General features: G+C 40.5%; 1 protein-coding gene across 1 annotated transcript in view; it reads right to left on the bottom strand.

Moving 5' to 3' along the window:
• Positions 1-274: 274 nt before the first annotated feature.
• The window catches only part of LOC140741920 (caveolin-2-like), a 34702-nt gene continuing 16606 nt past the window's right edge, over positions 275-18370 (bottom strand). Inside the window, exons 2-3 of the mRNA XM_073072489.1 lie at positions 15850-16037; positions 275-748 (exon numbers count right to left, since the gene is read on the bottom strand). Of these exons, the coding sequence (XP_072928590.1) occupies positions 598-748; positions 15850-16037 (339 nt within the window). The 3' untranslated portion in view covers positions 275-597. The remainder of the gene's footprint in view (positions 749-15849; positions 16038-18370) is intronic.

Below are 18370 nucleotides of genomic sequence, written 5' to 3' on the forward strand. Positions count from 1 at the left end.
TGGGTGAAAAATACTCGATGACCCTCAATACCAGGATGTGCAGAGTTGAAATGGATTATAAAAAGTGCTGGCAGATGTTTCCATAAACAGCAAGGCACCTGGCAGCTGGTGTAATGTTACCATATTTAAAGCAACCAATGGGTATGAGTGTACTCTGTAAAAAGCCTTCATGTCTTCAAACATTCCAGCTAGTTACTTAAACTAAAACAATAATGCAGTTAAGGACATGAGTTGAGAACTGCTATGATGTTACCCCCAAAATGAAAATCACAAATAAAAGCATACTTTCGGTTTATTTCAGAATGTACAGTCTTACATAATTGCATACATTGCAATTTTGACTTGACTTTTTTTTTCAAGTTTGCCTGAAGTTGCACGTTTGCACAATTTATTTAATACAAAAGAAAATTCAAAAGCTGCAATTGAAATGGAGCATTTTGAAGATGGCCAGGCACAGGTATTCAGTGAGAGGAGCAAATGCATTAGAATCTACAGCTTTGTACCAGCTCTGTACAGTGACGCACCCCAGTCAGAATAATGACGTAAAATCCAGTCTGTCAGGTCAATTGGATCGACCACTTGCGGTTGTAAGCAGTTTTAATCTCTTGCAATGTGCAGGTTGATGCCGCTGAAACATTTCCCCATACTTTCACAGCAAGGAGAAATGACCACATCCACAACCGTTCCCCAGATGACCTGGATGCAAGGCATGTTCATCAAGCAGTTCTTGATACAGGGCATGACACACCTATGTAAAGGTAATGACACAGAAACAAGTATTACCATATCATGATTTCACATAGTTTGCGTTACCATAAGAACAAGTTCCAATTATATCACGTGTTGGATACTCTAAGAGGCTTCTAGGAATTTTGTCATGGAGTCATGGAGTTGTATAGCTCTGGACCCATTCCGCAATTTATTATTATACGGATCTGACATCGAGCTGCATTAATTGTATTTAGTGTACCAAGAAGCTTATAGAAGAGGTAATTTTTCAGTAGAGGCTTTGGTTAGATAAGGGGAAGAGGTGGAAGAGAATTCCAAAGGTTAGGAGCTTAGCAGCAGGATCTAAACAAATTGAAAGAATGGGGCAAAAAAGTGGCAGATAGACTACAGTGTATGATAATGCATTTTGGGTAAAAGGAACAATAGTACGGACAATTATCTAAATGGGGAGAAATTCAAACATCAGAGTTTCAAAGAGACTTAGGAGACCTTGTGCAAGACTCCCAGAAGGTTAATTTACAAGTTGTGGCTGTGATGGAGAAGGCAAATGCAATGATGGTGTTTATTTCAAGGGGAATAGAATATAAACGCAAGGAGATAACGCCTAGCCTTTATAAGACACCAGTCAGGCTGCGCTTGGAGTATTGTCAACAGTTTTGGACCCCATATCTCAGAAAGGTTGTGTTGTCATTGGAGAGAGTCCCAGAGGAGGTTCACAAAGATAATTCGGGGAATGAAGGAGTTAACATGTGAGGAGCGTTTGGCAGCTTTTGGCCTGTACTCACTGGAATTTAGAAAAATGCATTGGGGATCTCATTGAAAGCTACCGAATGTGGAAAAGTCTAGATAAGATAGATGTGGAGAGGATGCTTCCTATGTTGGGGGCGGGGGGGGGGGGGGGTATCCAGAACGAGAGGACACAGACTCAAAATTGAGGGTCGACAGAGGTAAGAATGATGGTTTTTAGCCAGGGAGTAGTGAATCTGTGAAATGCTCTGCCACAGACTATAGTGGAGGCCAAGTCTGTGCGTATACTTAAAGCAGAAGTTGACTGTTTCCTGATTGGTCAGGGCATCAAAGGATATAACAAGAAGGTAGATGTATGGGGTTGAGTGGGGATCCAGGATCAGCCATTCATGGGATAGCAGATCAGACACAATGGGCTGAATGGCCTAATTTTGCTCTTATGTCTCATGGTCTTATGACCTTATGACTTTGTCAAGGGAATATCCTAACCTCTGGAATTCCTTTAATCACTTCATGAATGGGAATTAAATGGGGAAATGTTCTGGAGAGCAGAAGTGGAGAATAGAGCATATAATATATAATATAGAACATTACAGGCCCTTTGGCCCATAATGTTACTGCAACCTTTTATCCAAGATGAATCTACCCTTTCCCCTATATAGCCTTCCATTTTTCTATCATCCATGTGCCAATCTAAGAGTTTCTTATATGCCCCTAATGTATCTGTCTCTACCCGCCACCCCCTGGAAAGGGTGTTCCGTGCGCTCACCAGTCTATGCACCTTTCGCTCTCTAACATCCCCTCTACTTCCTCCATCCAGCTTAAATTATGCCCCCTTGTGGTAGCCATTTCTGCCTTGGAAAATAGTGCAGAAGTTTAAGACCATTAGATATAAGAGTAGAATTAAGCTATTTGGCCCATCGAGTCTGCTCCGCCATTTCACTGTGGTTGATCCAATTTTCCTCTCAGCCCCAATCTCCTGCCTTCTCTCCCAACATGCCTTGACCAATCAAGATATATCAGCCTCTGCTTTAAGTATATTTAAAGACTTAGCCTCCACAGCTGGGATGTAAATTGTTGGGTTATGAGATTTTGAGATTTCAGTGATGGGGTGGTTAAGTAGATGCAAAGGTTTGACAAAGAAAGCCTAAAATCAAGCCATTCCCAGTCGAGTGAAAGGCTAATAATGCACGGTTCTGACTATAAGTCACAGTCTGTATCAGATATTTGGATGATGAGCTCATGGATATGGTCTGAGGGAAAGCATTGGGACTTCACTGAAATCGACTCCATTTCAAAACAAAAAAAAAACCTTTAAGGGTTAAACCCAAGCAATAGAAAAAATTCCTCTTGCTAAAAGGGACTATTGACCATAAGCTCCCAATTCCATGGGTCTACTTCAGAGTCCATACACAATAATGGAAGGGCAACAGGAACAGAGGATAAAGATATCTAAGTAAAATAGAAGTATGATGAGGATGAAATCTAGGTGCACCCCCTAAAGAGGATCAACCTGCATTAATCAATTTATGTTTGTCACATGTGAGGGAAAGAGAGATTTTGCTGGTAAATTCTAGCACTTACAATTGGAACCAGAGCGTCCACTCATTTAAATGGAAGTAACTATGGTAGCTTGTGAATATGTTTGGCAACAGAGATCTTCCAATCATTCTGACACATTCAGATTCCCAGGTACTACACCGGGAAGCACTTGCCTCATTGATATCTCACTCTCTCTCTCTCTCTCTCTCTCTCTTTGCAATTTTTGCTCATTTCGTTCTCAATTCCTGCTAAAACATTGTTTACATTTACATCATTATTATATTGTAATTTGCACTTTACTGTGCCTATTGTCTTGTTTATTAATTACTGTACTGTCTTGCATTGCTTTGTGCACTTTATGAAGTCCCATGTAGGTCTGAAGTCTAATGTAGTTTTGTGTTGTTTCATGTAGCACCATGGTCCTGGAGGAACGTTGTTCCAATTTTACTGTGTTCTGTGCCAGCAGTTATGGTTGAAATGACAATAAAAGCGACTTGACTTGACTTGAACTGTGAAGCTTTGAATGAAAAAGTAGCTCTCCATAATTTAAAATTATTTGGGTTTATTTTATTTTTTAAATTATTTACATTTGTTGGGTGCATTTTATCTTATTCGGAAACAGAATAAATTTTTGAATGTTTTTGAAATATTTCTGGGTGCTATATCCTTCCAGAGAGGCCTGAGATGTCCCCTATCTGGACATAGTAAGCTTAGGAGAAGGATATCTACAGCCAGCAATATCAGTAAGGGAACCTTTGACAACATCCTCACAATTGTAAACACAAGAGATTGTGCAGATGCTGGAAGTCCAGAGCATCAGTCCGAAACATTGACACTTTATTCCTTTCCATAACTGCAGCCTGACTGCTGAGTTCCTCCGGTATTTTCTGTTTGTTACTCCAAACTATTGTTATATTTGATAATTAAATATAATTTGACAAGAATAAATTATCTGGAAAAATAGGTGCTGAAGATGTATTGTTATCTGAGTGCATGTTGTGAGTTTCTGAACTGACTGTAAGGGCACAGTAAAGAAGACACAAGAAATAGCAGTAGGTGTGGGCCATTCAGCCCCTTGTGCCTCCACTGCCTCTCCATAGCAACGTGGTTCATCTTTTACCACTTTTCTGCATCATCCATTTATCACTCAATTTATCTAGATTTATTTAGACCTAGAAATTTATCAGTATAGAAACTGAGTTCTCTTGGTTAGAGAATTCTAGAGATTCAATGTCAAAGTCAAAGTAAATTTATTATTAATGTACGTATACGTCACCATGTACTACCTTGAGATTCATTTTCTTGCAGGCATTTACAGGAAAATAAATAAACACAATGGAATTTCTGAAACACTCTGCATAAATAAAGACTGATAATCAACCAATATACAAAAGACAAATTGTGTAAATATAAAAATAATACTGAGAACATATATTGCCGAGTCCTTAAAAGTTAGTCTGTAGGTTGTGAAGTCAGTTCGGTATTGAGGTGAGTGAAGTTATCTGCACCAGGTCAGGAATCTGATGGTTGAAGGATAATAACTGTTCCTGAACCTTTCTTCTGGGAGAAGAAGCTTCTCCTCATTTCTGAACTGAATGGCTGGCCCTTCTTGAGGTTATGGTACAGGTTATCCACACCTCTTTCGCTCAGAACATTAGTCCAGCACAGGTCCTTCTGGGCCAACAAGCTACACCTCCTAGCAACCTACCTCTTTAACCCTAGCCTGACACAGGTCAATTTACAATGACCAATTAACACACCAACAGCTACATCTCTGGAACGTGGGAGGAACCCCATGCATTCCTGCAGAGGACATACAAACGTCTTGCAGGTGACGCCGGAATTGAACTCCAAACTCTGATGCCCCGAGCTGTAATAGCATCATGCTAACCACTACACCACTGCCCCTGCTCCACCTTCATACGAGCTAGAGTGCTTTAATAGGGTGGCACTGTCAGCACATTACCTTACCGTGCCAGCGATCATAGTTTGGGGTTTAATTCCCACCACTGCCTGTAAGGAGTTTGCATGTTCTCCCTGCGACCATATTGGTTTCCTCTGGGTGCTCCAGTTTCCTCCCACACTCCAAAGATGTATGCTTAGGGGTACTGAGTTGTGGTCATGCTACGTAGGTGCTGGAAGCATTGTGATTTTCGCGAGCTGCTCCCAGCACAATCCCCAAACTATATTGGTAGTTGACGCCAAACTCCACATTTCACTGTATGTTTTGATGTTTATGTGACAAATAGAGCTGAACTAATTTAAAATGTTCAAACATTAGAGCAGTGTTTGCACATCAATTATGAGATAATTTGGAAGAGAGTTGTAATTTTTAATTTCTTTCTGTTCTCCATTCTTATTATCAAAACCTAAGAAATATTGAAAGACCTAGATAGAGTGGACGTGGAGAGGATGTTTCCTATAGTGGGGGAGTCTAGGGCCAGAAACCACAGACTCAGAAGACAAGGAGGACTCTTTAGAATAGAGATGAGGAAGAATTTAGCATGATGAATCTGTGGACTTCATTGCCACAGATGGCTATAAAGGTCAAGTTATTGGGTATATCTAAAGCGGAGTTGATAGATTCTTGATTAGTAAGGGCATCAAAGATTATGCGGTGAGGACAGGAGATTGGGGTTGAGAGGGGTAATAAATCGGCCACTGTGGAATGGTGGAGCAGACTCGATAGGCCAAATGACCTAATTTTTCTCTTATGTCTTATGGCTTATGATAGAGCTCACAGCTTTAATTGGTGTTGTTAGAGGAGCCCAGATAAATAACTGCAGTGTATTTTGTAGATTTTGCACAACCTGGTACACTGGTGAAGGAGAGAATGATTGGTTATGTCCTGGATGGAAAAGAGCTTTTAGGTGTTGCAGGAGCTGCATTCATCCACACAATTGGTGTGTGTACCATCAGGCTCCTGTGACTTGCAGAAGGTAGATAGGCTTTGGAATATTAAGAGGTGAGTCACTCAACACACCATACACAGCTCTGACCTCCTCTCATTGACATGTTAGTTATGTGGCTAGTAAATTCAGTTTCTGGTAACAAGCACCACTCCCCATCCCTAGGATATCAATAATGGGGTTTTGATGATGGTATGCTTTTGAATGTCAAGGGTAGGTGGTTAGACTATCCCATGTTGGAGTCAGTTATCACCTAATATATATGTTTATAGAGCCATAGAAAAATGTAACAGGTCCTTCAAACCACCTATCATCCATGTGTCTATCTAACACTTTCTTAAATGCTCCCAATGCATCTGCTTCTACCACCACCCCTGGCAGGTCGTAACACGCACCCACCACTTTCTTTGTACAAAACCTACCTCTGACATCCTCCCTTAATCCTCTAATCACCTTAAAATTATGCCCCCAGGTTTTAGCCATTTCTGCTCTTGGAAAAAGTCTTTGATAGCTACTCGATCTATGCCTCTTATACACCTCTATCAAATCACATCTCATCCTCCTCCATTCCAAAGAGAAAAGCCCTAGCTCACACAGCCTATAAAAAGGTGCTCTCTAATCCAGGCAGCATCCTGGTAAATCTTCTCTGCACCTTCTCTAAAGCTTCCACATCCTTCCTATAACGAGGAAACCTGAAATGAACTCAATATTCCAAGTGTGGTCTAACCAGGATTTTAAGGAGCTGCAACATCACCTTATCGCTCTTGCACTCTGACTAATGAAAGCCAACACACCATATGCCTTCTTCACAACCCTATCAACTTGAGCAGCAACTTTGAAGGATCAGTGGACGTAGACCCCAAGATCCCTCTGTTCCTCCACATTGCTAAGAATCCTGCTATTAACCCTGTATTCTGCCTTCAAATTTTGCCTTCAGGTTCCACTTCCCAATTCCTGGATTGAACTCCATCTACCACTCCTCAGCCCAGCTCAGTATCTCGTTGTTAACTACAACAACCTTCTACGCTATCCACAATGTCATCAGATTTCGTTTCATAAACAAACTTGCTAACCCACTCTTCCACTTCATCCACATAATTTATAAAAATCACAAAAAGCAGGAGAACCAGAAAAGGTCCCCACAGAACACTACTGGTCAACAATCAGACAGACAGAATATCTACTACCACTCTGTGCCTTCTGTGAGCAAGCCAACTCTGAATTCACACAGCCAAGTTTCCCTGGATCCGATGCCTCCTATGTTTCCTGTGGCATCTACCACAGGAAACCTTGTCAAATGCCTTACTAAAATACATGTACACCACATTCACTGTTTTACCTTCATCAATTTGTTTTGTCAAATTCCTCAAATTCTATCAGGCTCCTCAGGCATGACCTGCCCCTCAGAAAGCTATGCAGACTCTCCCTAATCTGATTATGCTTGTCCAAATGTTCTAAAAATCTTCTCCAATAATTCTCCACCCACTGAAGTAAGTCCCACTGGTCTATAATTTCCAGAGTTACCCCTATTCCGTTTCCTCAACAAAGGAATAAATTGTTCCACCCTCCAATCATCTGGTACTACTCTTGTGGCCAGTGAGGACACCAAGATCATCACTAAAGTTGTGGCAATATCTTCTCTTGCTTTCCGTTGTAAGCCAAGGTACATCCCAAATGGCCCTAGGGACACCTTCTAGCATATCAGTCTGCTGTATGCCGTACTCACAAAGGTCAATATCCCCCTCACAGATGAATACAGAAGCTAAGTATTGCTCCTACATCCTCTGACTCCAGGCACATGTTTCCCCTTTTATCCCTGATCAGTCCTTCCCTCAATCTGGTCATCCTTCTGTTTTTCACATGCATGTACTATGCCTTGGGTTTTCCTTAATCCGATTTGCCAACACCTTCTAGCTCTCCTAAATCCATTCTCCAGCTCCTCTCTGACTACCTTGCAACTCTCTTCAGTGATGTTGCCTCTAATTTGTTTTACTGCTGTGCAGACCAACCTTTGCCCTGAGGAGGAAATTTTTACATGGCCTGAAACTGCACGCACTTTAAATGCTTCTTTTTCGTGATATGTATATGACGACGTTGGCATTCAGCAGGCTGGCAGTTTATTAATGATGAGCTATCGATTTCTATTCTGTGTTTATTGTAACTTGAAACACTGAATGTAAATATGTTGAAGCTCTAAAATGTTTCAAAGTGAAGTTTGTGGTATATTTATTATCTAGAAGATTGTGCTAGCAAACATAATTAATTACAGGATATTTCAAAGTTATATTAACATAGATTTCAAAATTGTATTAGTATAATTTCAAAATTATATTAAGTTATTTAAAAATCCAATTTAAGAAGCATTTCAGGATGTACATTGTATACAATTCTCTGACATTAAATTGGACCTTTGAACCTTTGCATGGCACGCAGAAGCATTGCAGTTCCTGTGCGACTGTCCATCCATGCAGCTTAGAGGGAACAGTGCTCCAGAGCCCTGTCTAATCATTTCTTCCTAAGTCTTAAGTAAGCTTCCTTCTTCTTCTTGGTTAGATGTTCCACTTCTCTTCTCAATTATGGTTCCTTCATCCTACTATCCTTTCCCTGCCTCAATGAGAGAAACCTATCCAGAACCCCGTGCAAGTGGTCCCTAAACGACCTCCATGTTTCCTTGCTTACATCCATTCTAAACATATGTACTCATATTCCTGTCTGATTGCTCATAATTCCCCCTTCCCCGATTAAATACTTCCCCATACCATCTGCTTCTATCTTTGTTGAAGATTATGGTAAATGTCTGGGAGTTGTGGTCACTTACTCTGAAATGCTCACCCACTAAGAGAGCTGACACCTGATCTTGCTTCATTGCCTAGCACCAGATCCAAAATGGCCTCTCCTCTGGTTGGCCTGCCTACATACCTACTGCACCCTCCTGTTACGCTCCTATTATAAATGCACAGGAATAACTAGAAGGCCCCCTAAAATTCATTCCAGGCATGATTCCCAAATCACACTGATAGTCAATAAGTTTCCCCTCTGAAATATATGTATGGATGTTTGATGCTACTCCTCTGAAGAGCCAAAGATGCTAGGGTGTTGGTATTGGTTTATTATTGTCTCGTGTATTGAACTACAGTGAAAGCTTTTGTTTGCATGCCACCTAGGCAGTTCTTTCCATGCATAGGAACATCAAGGTAGTAAAAAGAAAACAGAATGTAGTATATGGTGTTGCGGTCACAGAGAAAGCGCAGTGCAGGTAAACAAATAAAGTGCAAGTGAGGTAGATTAGGAAATCCGGAGTTGAAGACTTCATCTCTTAGCATGAGCGAGGTCTGATAACAGTAGATAGAAGTTGACTTGGAACTTGGTGGCACATGTTCTTAACCTCTTGCACCTTCTGCCCAATGGAAGAAGGTAGTAGAGAGAACAGTTAGAGTGGGAAAGGTCTTGGATTATGTTGCCTGCTTTCCCAAGGCAGCAAGAAGAGTAGGCAGATCCAATGGAAGGAAGGTTGGACTGCATGATGGTCAGGGCTGCATTCATGGCTCTCTGCAACTTCTCACAGTCTTGCCATACCAAGCTGTGATGCATCTGGGTAGGGTGCTTTCTATCGTGCATCTGTAAAATTTGATGACAGTCATCAGTGATATACTGACTTTCCTTAGCTTTTCGAGAAGTAGAGGTTTTGGTGTGCTTTTTATTAGATGCAAATTGTTACTGTTTGACACAACGACACAGCTCACACAATGAGAAATCATGTAATGGAAGGTCTCCACCACCTGTAGAGCAGTTTAACAACTTCAGGACAGGAGGGAAGGAAGCAGGAAAATATTGGTTAAAAAAAATCATTGGACTTCCGGTAAGATGGCGATCGCTTAGCTGCTCCGAACTTTTGTTCCATTACTGTTGCTACCTTTGCACTAAATGTCTCCATTTTATAAAGCTTAGTTAGGAATTATTTCGGTATCTCTTACTTGCCTGTGAATATATCTAACCTACAATGTCTAGCAAGAGTTCTAAATCCGGGAGAAAAGAAACTACGACCTCGTCGGATGGAGGCACTTGAAAATCTCTGAGACGAAATCTTAAAGCAAATTAAAACCGCTTTCAAACAGTTAGAAGAGAAACTGGATCGGATCAACGATAAAGTGGACAAACATGCTGAACACTTATCTCGCATCGATTCGACTTCTGAAGCTTTAGAAAGTCGGGTTCGATACTTGGAGACTCTTTGTTCCAGCTTAGAGGAAAAATCTAATAAACTTCTTTCCAAAATGGTGGATCTCGAAAATCGCAGCAGACGCTGCAACATCAGAATTCTGGGATTACCAGAGGCAACTGAGAAGGGGTCAACCGTGAAGTTTTTCGCCGAGTTTCTCTGTGAGATATTCGGGAAGGATCTGCTTCCAAACCCGCCCAAGCTCGAACAGGCACACAGAGTTAGCGTCCCCCCCGGAATTCTGGGATCCCGTCCACGACCAGTAATCTTGTGTTTCCATCAATACCAGGTAAAACACAGTCTGATTGTAGAGGCACGTCGCAGAGGCTCTTTTTCTTTCCAGGATACAACCATTCGCTTTGTGGAAGATTTTGCACCCCAGACCTTAAAGATGCGCGCTGAGTATAAAGGCGTAATGAAAGTGCTTTTTGATCGTGGTTTCAAACCTTCCTTTCGTAATCTTGCTGACCTAAGAATCAAGTTTAATACCGGGGAATTCAAGTGGTTCAAATCAGCGAGGGAAGCTGAAGCGTTTGTGGCAAGTCTTCCGGCTATCCAGTCATCTTCGGAATCTGATCGGACCTCCTAAAATGGTGGATAAGTACTCCTCGTAGTAAAATTACTTTCTCTGGACTCGGAATTCACTTGAATCACTCAGACATTATTCACTGAAACTCTAAAGGCTGTTGACAATCTCTCCCGGGACTTGGTGTGTGTGTAATCTATTTTTACCTCTGTATAACTTTACCTACAGAGTTCTACAACTAAATCTAACTTGTTTTGGAGGTTTGAAGTCTTTAGTGAAGGCCTCCCTGTTTGTCGATTCACAGTTCAACTGCTGATTTATTTTTCCTCTGTTTTAAATACTTATTTATTTTATCTTTTTCTTTTCTTCATCCCCTTTTTTTTCCATTCTCTGAATGTTTTTTTCTCCCTTCTCGGTAAACGGTTGATAAATACTCGTCTTGAATTTATAATTTTCCCCTTCCTCTTTTTTTTCTTTTTCCTTCTTACCTTTTTTTTTCCCTTTCTCTTACTTTATTCTTCTATAATATTTCGCGGGTAGGTTAGTTTTGGTTTTCTTCCGATTCGCTCTGTATTAAGTTGTATATCTCGGCAGAAGGTGTTCTAATCTGTAGTTATGTTTCCTAGTGCATAAACTAGTTACTGTTTGTTATAGCATTTATACGGAACTGCTGTCAATGACACAGATCTGGAAGTTGTATTTGGGTTAATTTTTCTGGTAGAGCTAGCTACTTGTTTTGGTAGCCGTCTAGTTTTGGGTTGTGTGGGTGGGGTGAGTTTTCCAGTTCCAACATTTCTTTATTGTTTAGGACATGTTTATATTTTGACCTTACGAATCTATGTTTACATCTCTGCTCCCAGACTGCTATTGTACTGCTTGATTTTTTATATGCCTGCTGCCTTTTATGCATTAGTAATTGATAATGGCTAGTGCACTTAAATTCGTGAGCTGGAATGTAAAGGGACTGAACCACCCTGTTAAAAGGAGGAAGGTATTCTCACATATTAAACAACTCAAAGCTGACATTGCTTTCCTCCAAGAAACTCATATTCGTTGTTTCGATAACTCCCGGCTTCTGTCCAAGTGGGCGGGTCAGCATTTTCATTCATCCTTTGCCGCTAAAGCTAGGGGAGTCTCCATTCTTATTAACTCAAATATTCCTTTTGAACTCCATAATAAAATATTGGACACAAATGGCCATTTTATTATTGTTTCTGGTAAACTATATAACACTAAAGTTGCACTAGCAAACCTGTATGCCCCCAACTTTGATGATGTTAACTTTTTTGAACGGTTTTTTTCCCTCACTACCAGACTTAAACTCATACTCTCTTATACTGGGTGGTGACTTTAACTGTTGGTTGGATCCTAAACTGGACCGATCGTCCTCTGTTACCAGATCACCTACCAAATCTGCCTTAGCTATTCAGTCGTTTCTCTCTAATTTTGGTATCTCTGATATATGGCGTTTCCTCCATCCTACGGAGAGAGATTATTCCTTTTTCTCACATGTTCACCATACCTTCACTAGAATTGACTATTTCCTACTCGATAACCAACTTATCCCATTTGCCCACACTTGTGACTATCAGAGTATACTGATTTCTGACCATGCCCCAATTACCCTCTCTCTGAACTTTCCCGGTCTCCCTCAGAGGAACAAACACTGGCGGTTCGATTCAACTTTATTATCGGATGATGATTTCGTAAAATTTATTAAAGACCAGATAACCTTCTATTTTAACACTAATACATCACCTGAAGTGCCATCCCAGATTGTCTGGGATGCCATGAAAGCATATTTGAGGGGTCAAATAATCTCTTACACAGCAAATCTCAATAGAAGATCCCGTGCAGATCGAGCAGACCTCATTAAGCAGATTAAAGATGTGGATCAATTATATGCCCAAACTAAGAACCCTGAATTATACAAGAAGCGCGTTGAACTCCAAACTAAATTTAACCTTCTGTCCACTCAACCTGTCGAACGCCAACTTCTCGAAAGCAAGAGCCGCTTTTACATTCATGGGGATAAGTCTGGTAAATTCCTAGCCAATCAGCTGAGGCGTTCTAAAGCCAAACAACATATTACAAAGATCCGGAAGGAGAACGGAGACTTTACATCGGATCATTTAGAAATTAATGACGCATTTTAAAATTTTTATTCTCGGCTTTATTCCTCTGAATCCCTGAATGACAATATCTCTGTGGATCAATTTTTACAGAATCTGAATATCCCCTCACCTTCATCTGATTTCAAAGCCAAACTTAATGTGCCTATATCACTAGAAGAAATATCTTTTGCAATTTCTGCACTGTCCTCAGGGAAATCTCCTGGACCTGATGGGTTCCCTGTGGAATTTTATAAATCATTCTCCTCACTTCTTTCTCCTCAGTTACTTTCAGTATTATCTGACTTGTTTAATTTCGGCAAATTACCACCCTCTTTCAATGAGGCATCTATTATTCTTCTTTTAAAAAAGGGCAAAGACCCAACAGAGTGTTCCTCGTACAGGCCGATCTCTCTGCTCAATGTTGATGTAAAGATCTTAGCTAAAGTGTTGGCTCATAGATTAGAAACCGTTATTCCCTCCATTATCTCTGATGACCAAACAGGCTTTATTAAAAACCGTCTCCCTTTTTTTAACATTCGGCGTCTATTTAATATTTTATACTCAGTTCCAACTGGGACTCCAGAATGTGTTATCTCCCTTGATGCGGAGAAAGCATTTGATCGTATAGAGTGGAACTACCTTTTTGCAGTCTTAGAAAAATTTGAACTCGGCCAAAGTTTCATCTCTTGGATCCAATTGCTGTACCTGTGTCCTACTGCTTCTGTTCTAACTAACTTTCAGAAATCCCAAGTATTCAATCTCAAACGTGGCACCCGTCAGGGATGCCCCTTAAGTCCCTTTCTCTTTGACTTGGCTATAGAACCTCTGGCGATAGCATTTCGAAAATGTCCTGAACTGACCGGGATTTGGAGAGGGGGTGTTGAACATAAAGTCTCTCTCTATGCTGATGACTTACTACTCTTTCTCTCATATCCGTCTACATCCTTACCTCTAATGTTTTCACTTCTTGACCAGTTTAGCCAGATCTCTGGCTATAAACTCAACTTACATAAGAGTGAACTTTTCCCAATTAATAAAGAAGCACAAGAACTAATATTTCGAGATCTCCCTTTTAAAGTAGTCCATAATCAATTTACTTATCTTGGAATTACAGTCACAAGGAAGTTTAAAGATCTCTTTCGTGAAAACTTTGTCAACCTTTCATATGCTACAAAACAGAGTCTGGTACAATGGTCACCTCTATCTATGTCCTTGGTAGGTCGTATCAATGTTGTCAAAATGTATGTTCTCCCCAAATTCTTATACTTATTTCAATCTATCCCAATTTTTATTCCTAAATCTTTTTTGATTCCTTAGACTCTATTATTTTGTCATATCTGTGGCAGAATAAGTGCTCTAGAATTAATAAAATCCACCTCCAAAAATCTAAAAAAGAGGGTGGCATGGCTTCACCTAACTTTCGCTTATATTACTGGGCAGCTAATATACGTTGTGCTGCCTTCTGGTCTTTCTTCCACGGTCAACCTGAGTGCCCAAACTGGGTAGCAATGGAGTTGAGCTCCACTAAAGAATTATCTATATCTGCACTTCTTGGCTCTGCACTCCCTAGCAGTCTGCCCAGATCAATAGCTAATCCTCTGGTTAGACACACTTTGCGTATATGGGCTCAGTTCAGGAAATGCTATGGTTTCCAGGGGTTTTCCATTTCTAGCCCTGTCGCACATAATCACCTTTTTTTACCTACCACGTTCGATTCAGCATTCCATGTTTGGTACAGGAAGGGCATTAGACATTTTGAAGATCTCTTCATTGATAACCACTTCGCTTCTTTTCAACAGCTCTCTGTTAAGTTCAACCTGCCTAACGCTCACTTTTTCAGATATCTCCAAATCCGACACTTTACTGCTCCTTTAATTCCTAACTTTCCTGAAATGCCTGCGAAAAATGCTATGGACCTATTTCTCTCCATTAATCCACTAGGTAAAGGTTTAATTTCAATTATCCAAGATAAACTAGCAGCCTTACGACGGGCCCCTGTGGATAAAATTAAAATGGCCTGGGAGCAGGATTTAAATATCTCCTTATCCGAGGAGAGCTGGGACTCAGTTCTCAAATCGGTTAACTCAACCTCTCTTTGTGCTCGCCATTGTCTCTTACAGTTTAAGATTGTTCATAGAGCCCATATGTCTAAATCTAAACTATCTCGATTCTACCCTGGCATTAGTCCGCTCTGTGATAAATGCAAGAGGGGCGTGGCCTCTCTCATCCATATGTACTGGCTCTGTCCTAGCTTGGAGAAATTCTGGAAAGATGTCTTCACTACACTATCGGGTATTCTGGATCAGCACCTAGAACCTAACCCCTTAATTGCTCTGTTCGGTTCTTGGGGTGAGACAGATTTATGTCTGGGTCTGACCAAATGCCGAATACTATCCTTTGCCTCTCTCCTGGCGAGACGCTTGATCCTCCTTAGATGGAGAGATGTTGCCCCGCCCACTCATGCGCAATGGCTTAACGACATTATGGCCTGCTTGGACCTCGAAAAAATTCATTATTCAGTTCTCAATTCGGATTTAAAGTTCCATAAGATCTGGGGGCCTTTTATCGAGTACTTTCATAACCTTCCTCTTGACTAGGGTTTTTTATTCTTTTCAGTCCCTTGCTTTCAGCTCCCTTTTTTTTTCTGGTAGTAGGCATTATTATCCTCTGTTGCTAAGTGTATTTACAGTCTGGGAGTTTGACTGTCTGGACTTATACTCTCTATATTGTGCGGTGGTTGGTCTGGAATTGTTTTTTTTTCTTGTGTTGTGGGGTTTGGGGAGGACACTAAGCTCACTTGTCTTTAATTTAGGTGCTTTTTTGTTAAATTCTCTTCCTGTGTAGCATATTGTTATTGTATGCTTAACCTTGCTCTGTATTAATGCTCCTCATTGGGATTTGGGGTTTTTAATTTTGTAAAATGTTTTGAAAAACTAATAAAAAAAAATTTTAAAAAATCATTAAGAATTGGATCTGTGATGAATATCAACAAAGTTAAGCAACTATTTAACAGAAGTCACTGAAACAAGACAAAGAGTTCTACAGTATTTAAAATAAACTTACCAGATGTGCAGACAACTTAAAATGGCAAAGATAATTCCAGAGATCAAGGACACGGGCACAGCAAAGATAGCAGAAATGATTCTATAGCACCATAATTTAGACACTTCGAATAAGGCATCGCTCCAAATCCAGATTTTGTCAAAACTGTGCACCGAGTCAGGTTCTGCAATCACATCTTCGAAGTTCACCTTTAAGGAAGCAAACATAGCAAAGGTGACCAAGGATACTGATGGAGACAGAGCATAGATTGAAGAGCAACTTGATTCGCCATATACATTTTCAGATTAACTGCCCCCATTTGGCAGAGCAATAGATCAGGGAGAAACTTTATTCACCACATACATTTACCTGTTTTGGGAGCGTGCTGTGGTGTGTTAGTCAGAGTGTGACATGCAACAAAAAACATCAAGATTCAACAATTACAAAGAAGAAAGAATTACATAAAATAAAATTAGAGCTTAAAGTATAAAAACGGAATAGAATGTGAATAAGTACACACATACTAGCATTTAATTACAATGTCGTTTACAGCATTATAAAAAGTGGTTTAAAGTGTTTTTGCAGTGCAGAGCAGTTACAAGGGTAGTACATAGAGGGGGCGGGGCTGTCTAGAATGGTTGATCAGATTAATTTGCACCAAATAGTCCATACATATATATGGATTTTAGTAAGCCATTTGAAAATGTCCCACATGGTAGGCTTTTCCAGGAGTTTAAGGCACATGGGATCAAAGGGGGCTAGCTAACTGGATCTATAATTGACTTGGTGATAGGAGGAAGAGCTTAGTGGTGGAAGAAAGCTTTTCTGAGTTGCTCTGACTTCTAATCAGAATTGGTGTTGGGGGCTTAATAGTTTTTGATACAAATTAATCACTTGGAAATGAATGTAGGAGGTATGATGAGTAAGTTTGTGGATGACATGAAAATTTGTAGTGTGATGGACAGGGGGATGTTTTGTGCAAGACTGAAACAGGATATAGATCAGATGGAAAAATGAGTGGAACATTGGCAGGTGGAGTTTAATCCAAAAAGTATGAAGCAATGCACAATGGGAACTTGAATCGGGATAGGACAGAAATAGTGATTGGTAGGATCCTGAGGAATGTTGATGAACAGAGAGATCTTGAGGTCCAAGTCGATAGTTCTCTGAAAGCAGCAACACAAGTCATTATGGTGGTCAAAAAGACATATAGCCCTGGAGTAACGCTGTTTGGTTTGGCCATATTCATGAGTATTCATGTGTGATTGAATGACAATTAAACTTGAACTTTACTTTGCCTTCATAGAGTGGCACATAAAGTATGAGGGGTGATTGATAAGTTTGTGACCTAGGGTAGAAGGAGTTAATTTTATAAAACCTAGCACATTTATTTTTCAACATAGTCCCCTCCTACATTTACACACTTAGTCCAGCGGTCATAGAGCATATGGATCTTGGACCTCCAGAAAGTGTCCACAGCAGGGGTGATTGATAAGTTCGTGGCCTAAGGTAGAAGGAGATGAGTTATTAACTTCAAACTTTCTGCATAATCACACAAAGAGTTGAACTGCATGTGCATGTAACAAGAGCTGTATAACTCATCCCCTTCTACCTTAGGCCACGAATTTATCAATCACCCACTTGTGGACACTTTCTGGAGGTCCAAGATCTGTATACTCCACGACCGCTGGACTAAGTGCGTAAATGTAGGAGGGGACTACGTTGAAAAATAAATGTGCTAGGTTTTCTAAAATTGATTCCTTCTACCTTGGGCCATAAACGTATCAATCACCCCTTGTATAAAAGTTGGAACTTTATGTTGCAACTTTACAGATACTAGATAGAATGCACATGTATTGGGAATGTGCTGTGGCGTGTAGTTCTAGTTGCCACATGATAGGATTTTCATAGGGTTCTGGTCTCCTGACATTTAACATTTGGGTCCTTGTACCCTTTTAAGTATTAATCCTTAACATAATCTGGTGCCTCCACCATAAAACGGTTCCTCTGACCTCTGTATTGACCGCTCATTTCCCCACCCTACCTGCGACTAACCACAGGCTAACTCCTGGGATGACAAGTTAATTTCTCAGAATGACTGGGCTAATGCTCAGGATGAAAGAGTGCCTTAACCCGAACAGCTCAAGAAATTGGATCTACTGCATATTTTTTGGCGCTAAGAAAAACGAGGAGTGATCTTATTGAATCGTATAAAATTCTGAGGTAAGTGTTAAGATGTTTCCACTAGTGGAAGAAAATCACATGAGGAGACGCTGCTACAAGACACTCATTTAAAAGTGAGGTGCAAGAGAACTTCTGTCAGAGAGTGATGCATCTCTGGAATTCTCTACCTAAAAGGCTGTGAAAGACTGGGGAATCGAGGGCAATCAGGAACTGGCACAGAGGAGGAGATGATAATGTGAGTAGCTCAGCCAAGACCATTTTGATTAGCAGGGAAATTCTTGTGGTTTGAGAGGTCTACTCCTGTTGTGATTTTCTTGCGTTCCTATTCTTTCAGCCTCTTGAATCATGAAGACAGACT

Source organism: Hemitrygon akajei, chromosome 19 (assembly GCF_048418815.1).
Source record: "Hemitrygon akajei chromosome 19, sHemAka1.3, whole genome shotgun sequence".
Taxonomy (NCBI): Eukaryota; Metazoa; Chordata; class Chondrichthyes; order Myliobatiformes; family Dasyatidae; genus Hemitrygon; species Hemitrygon akajei.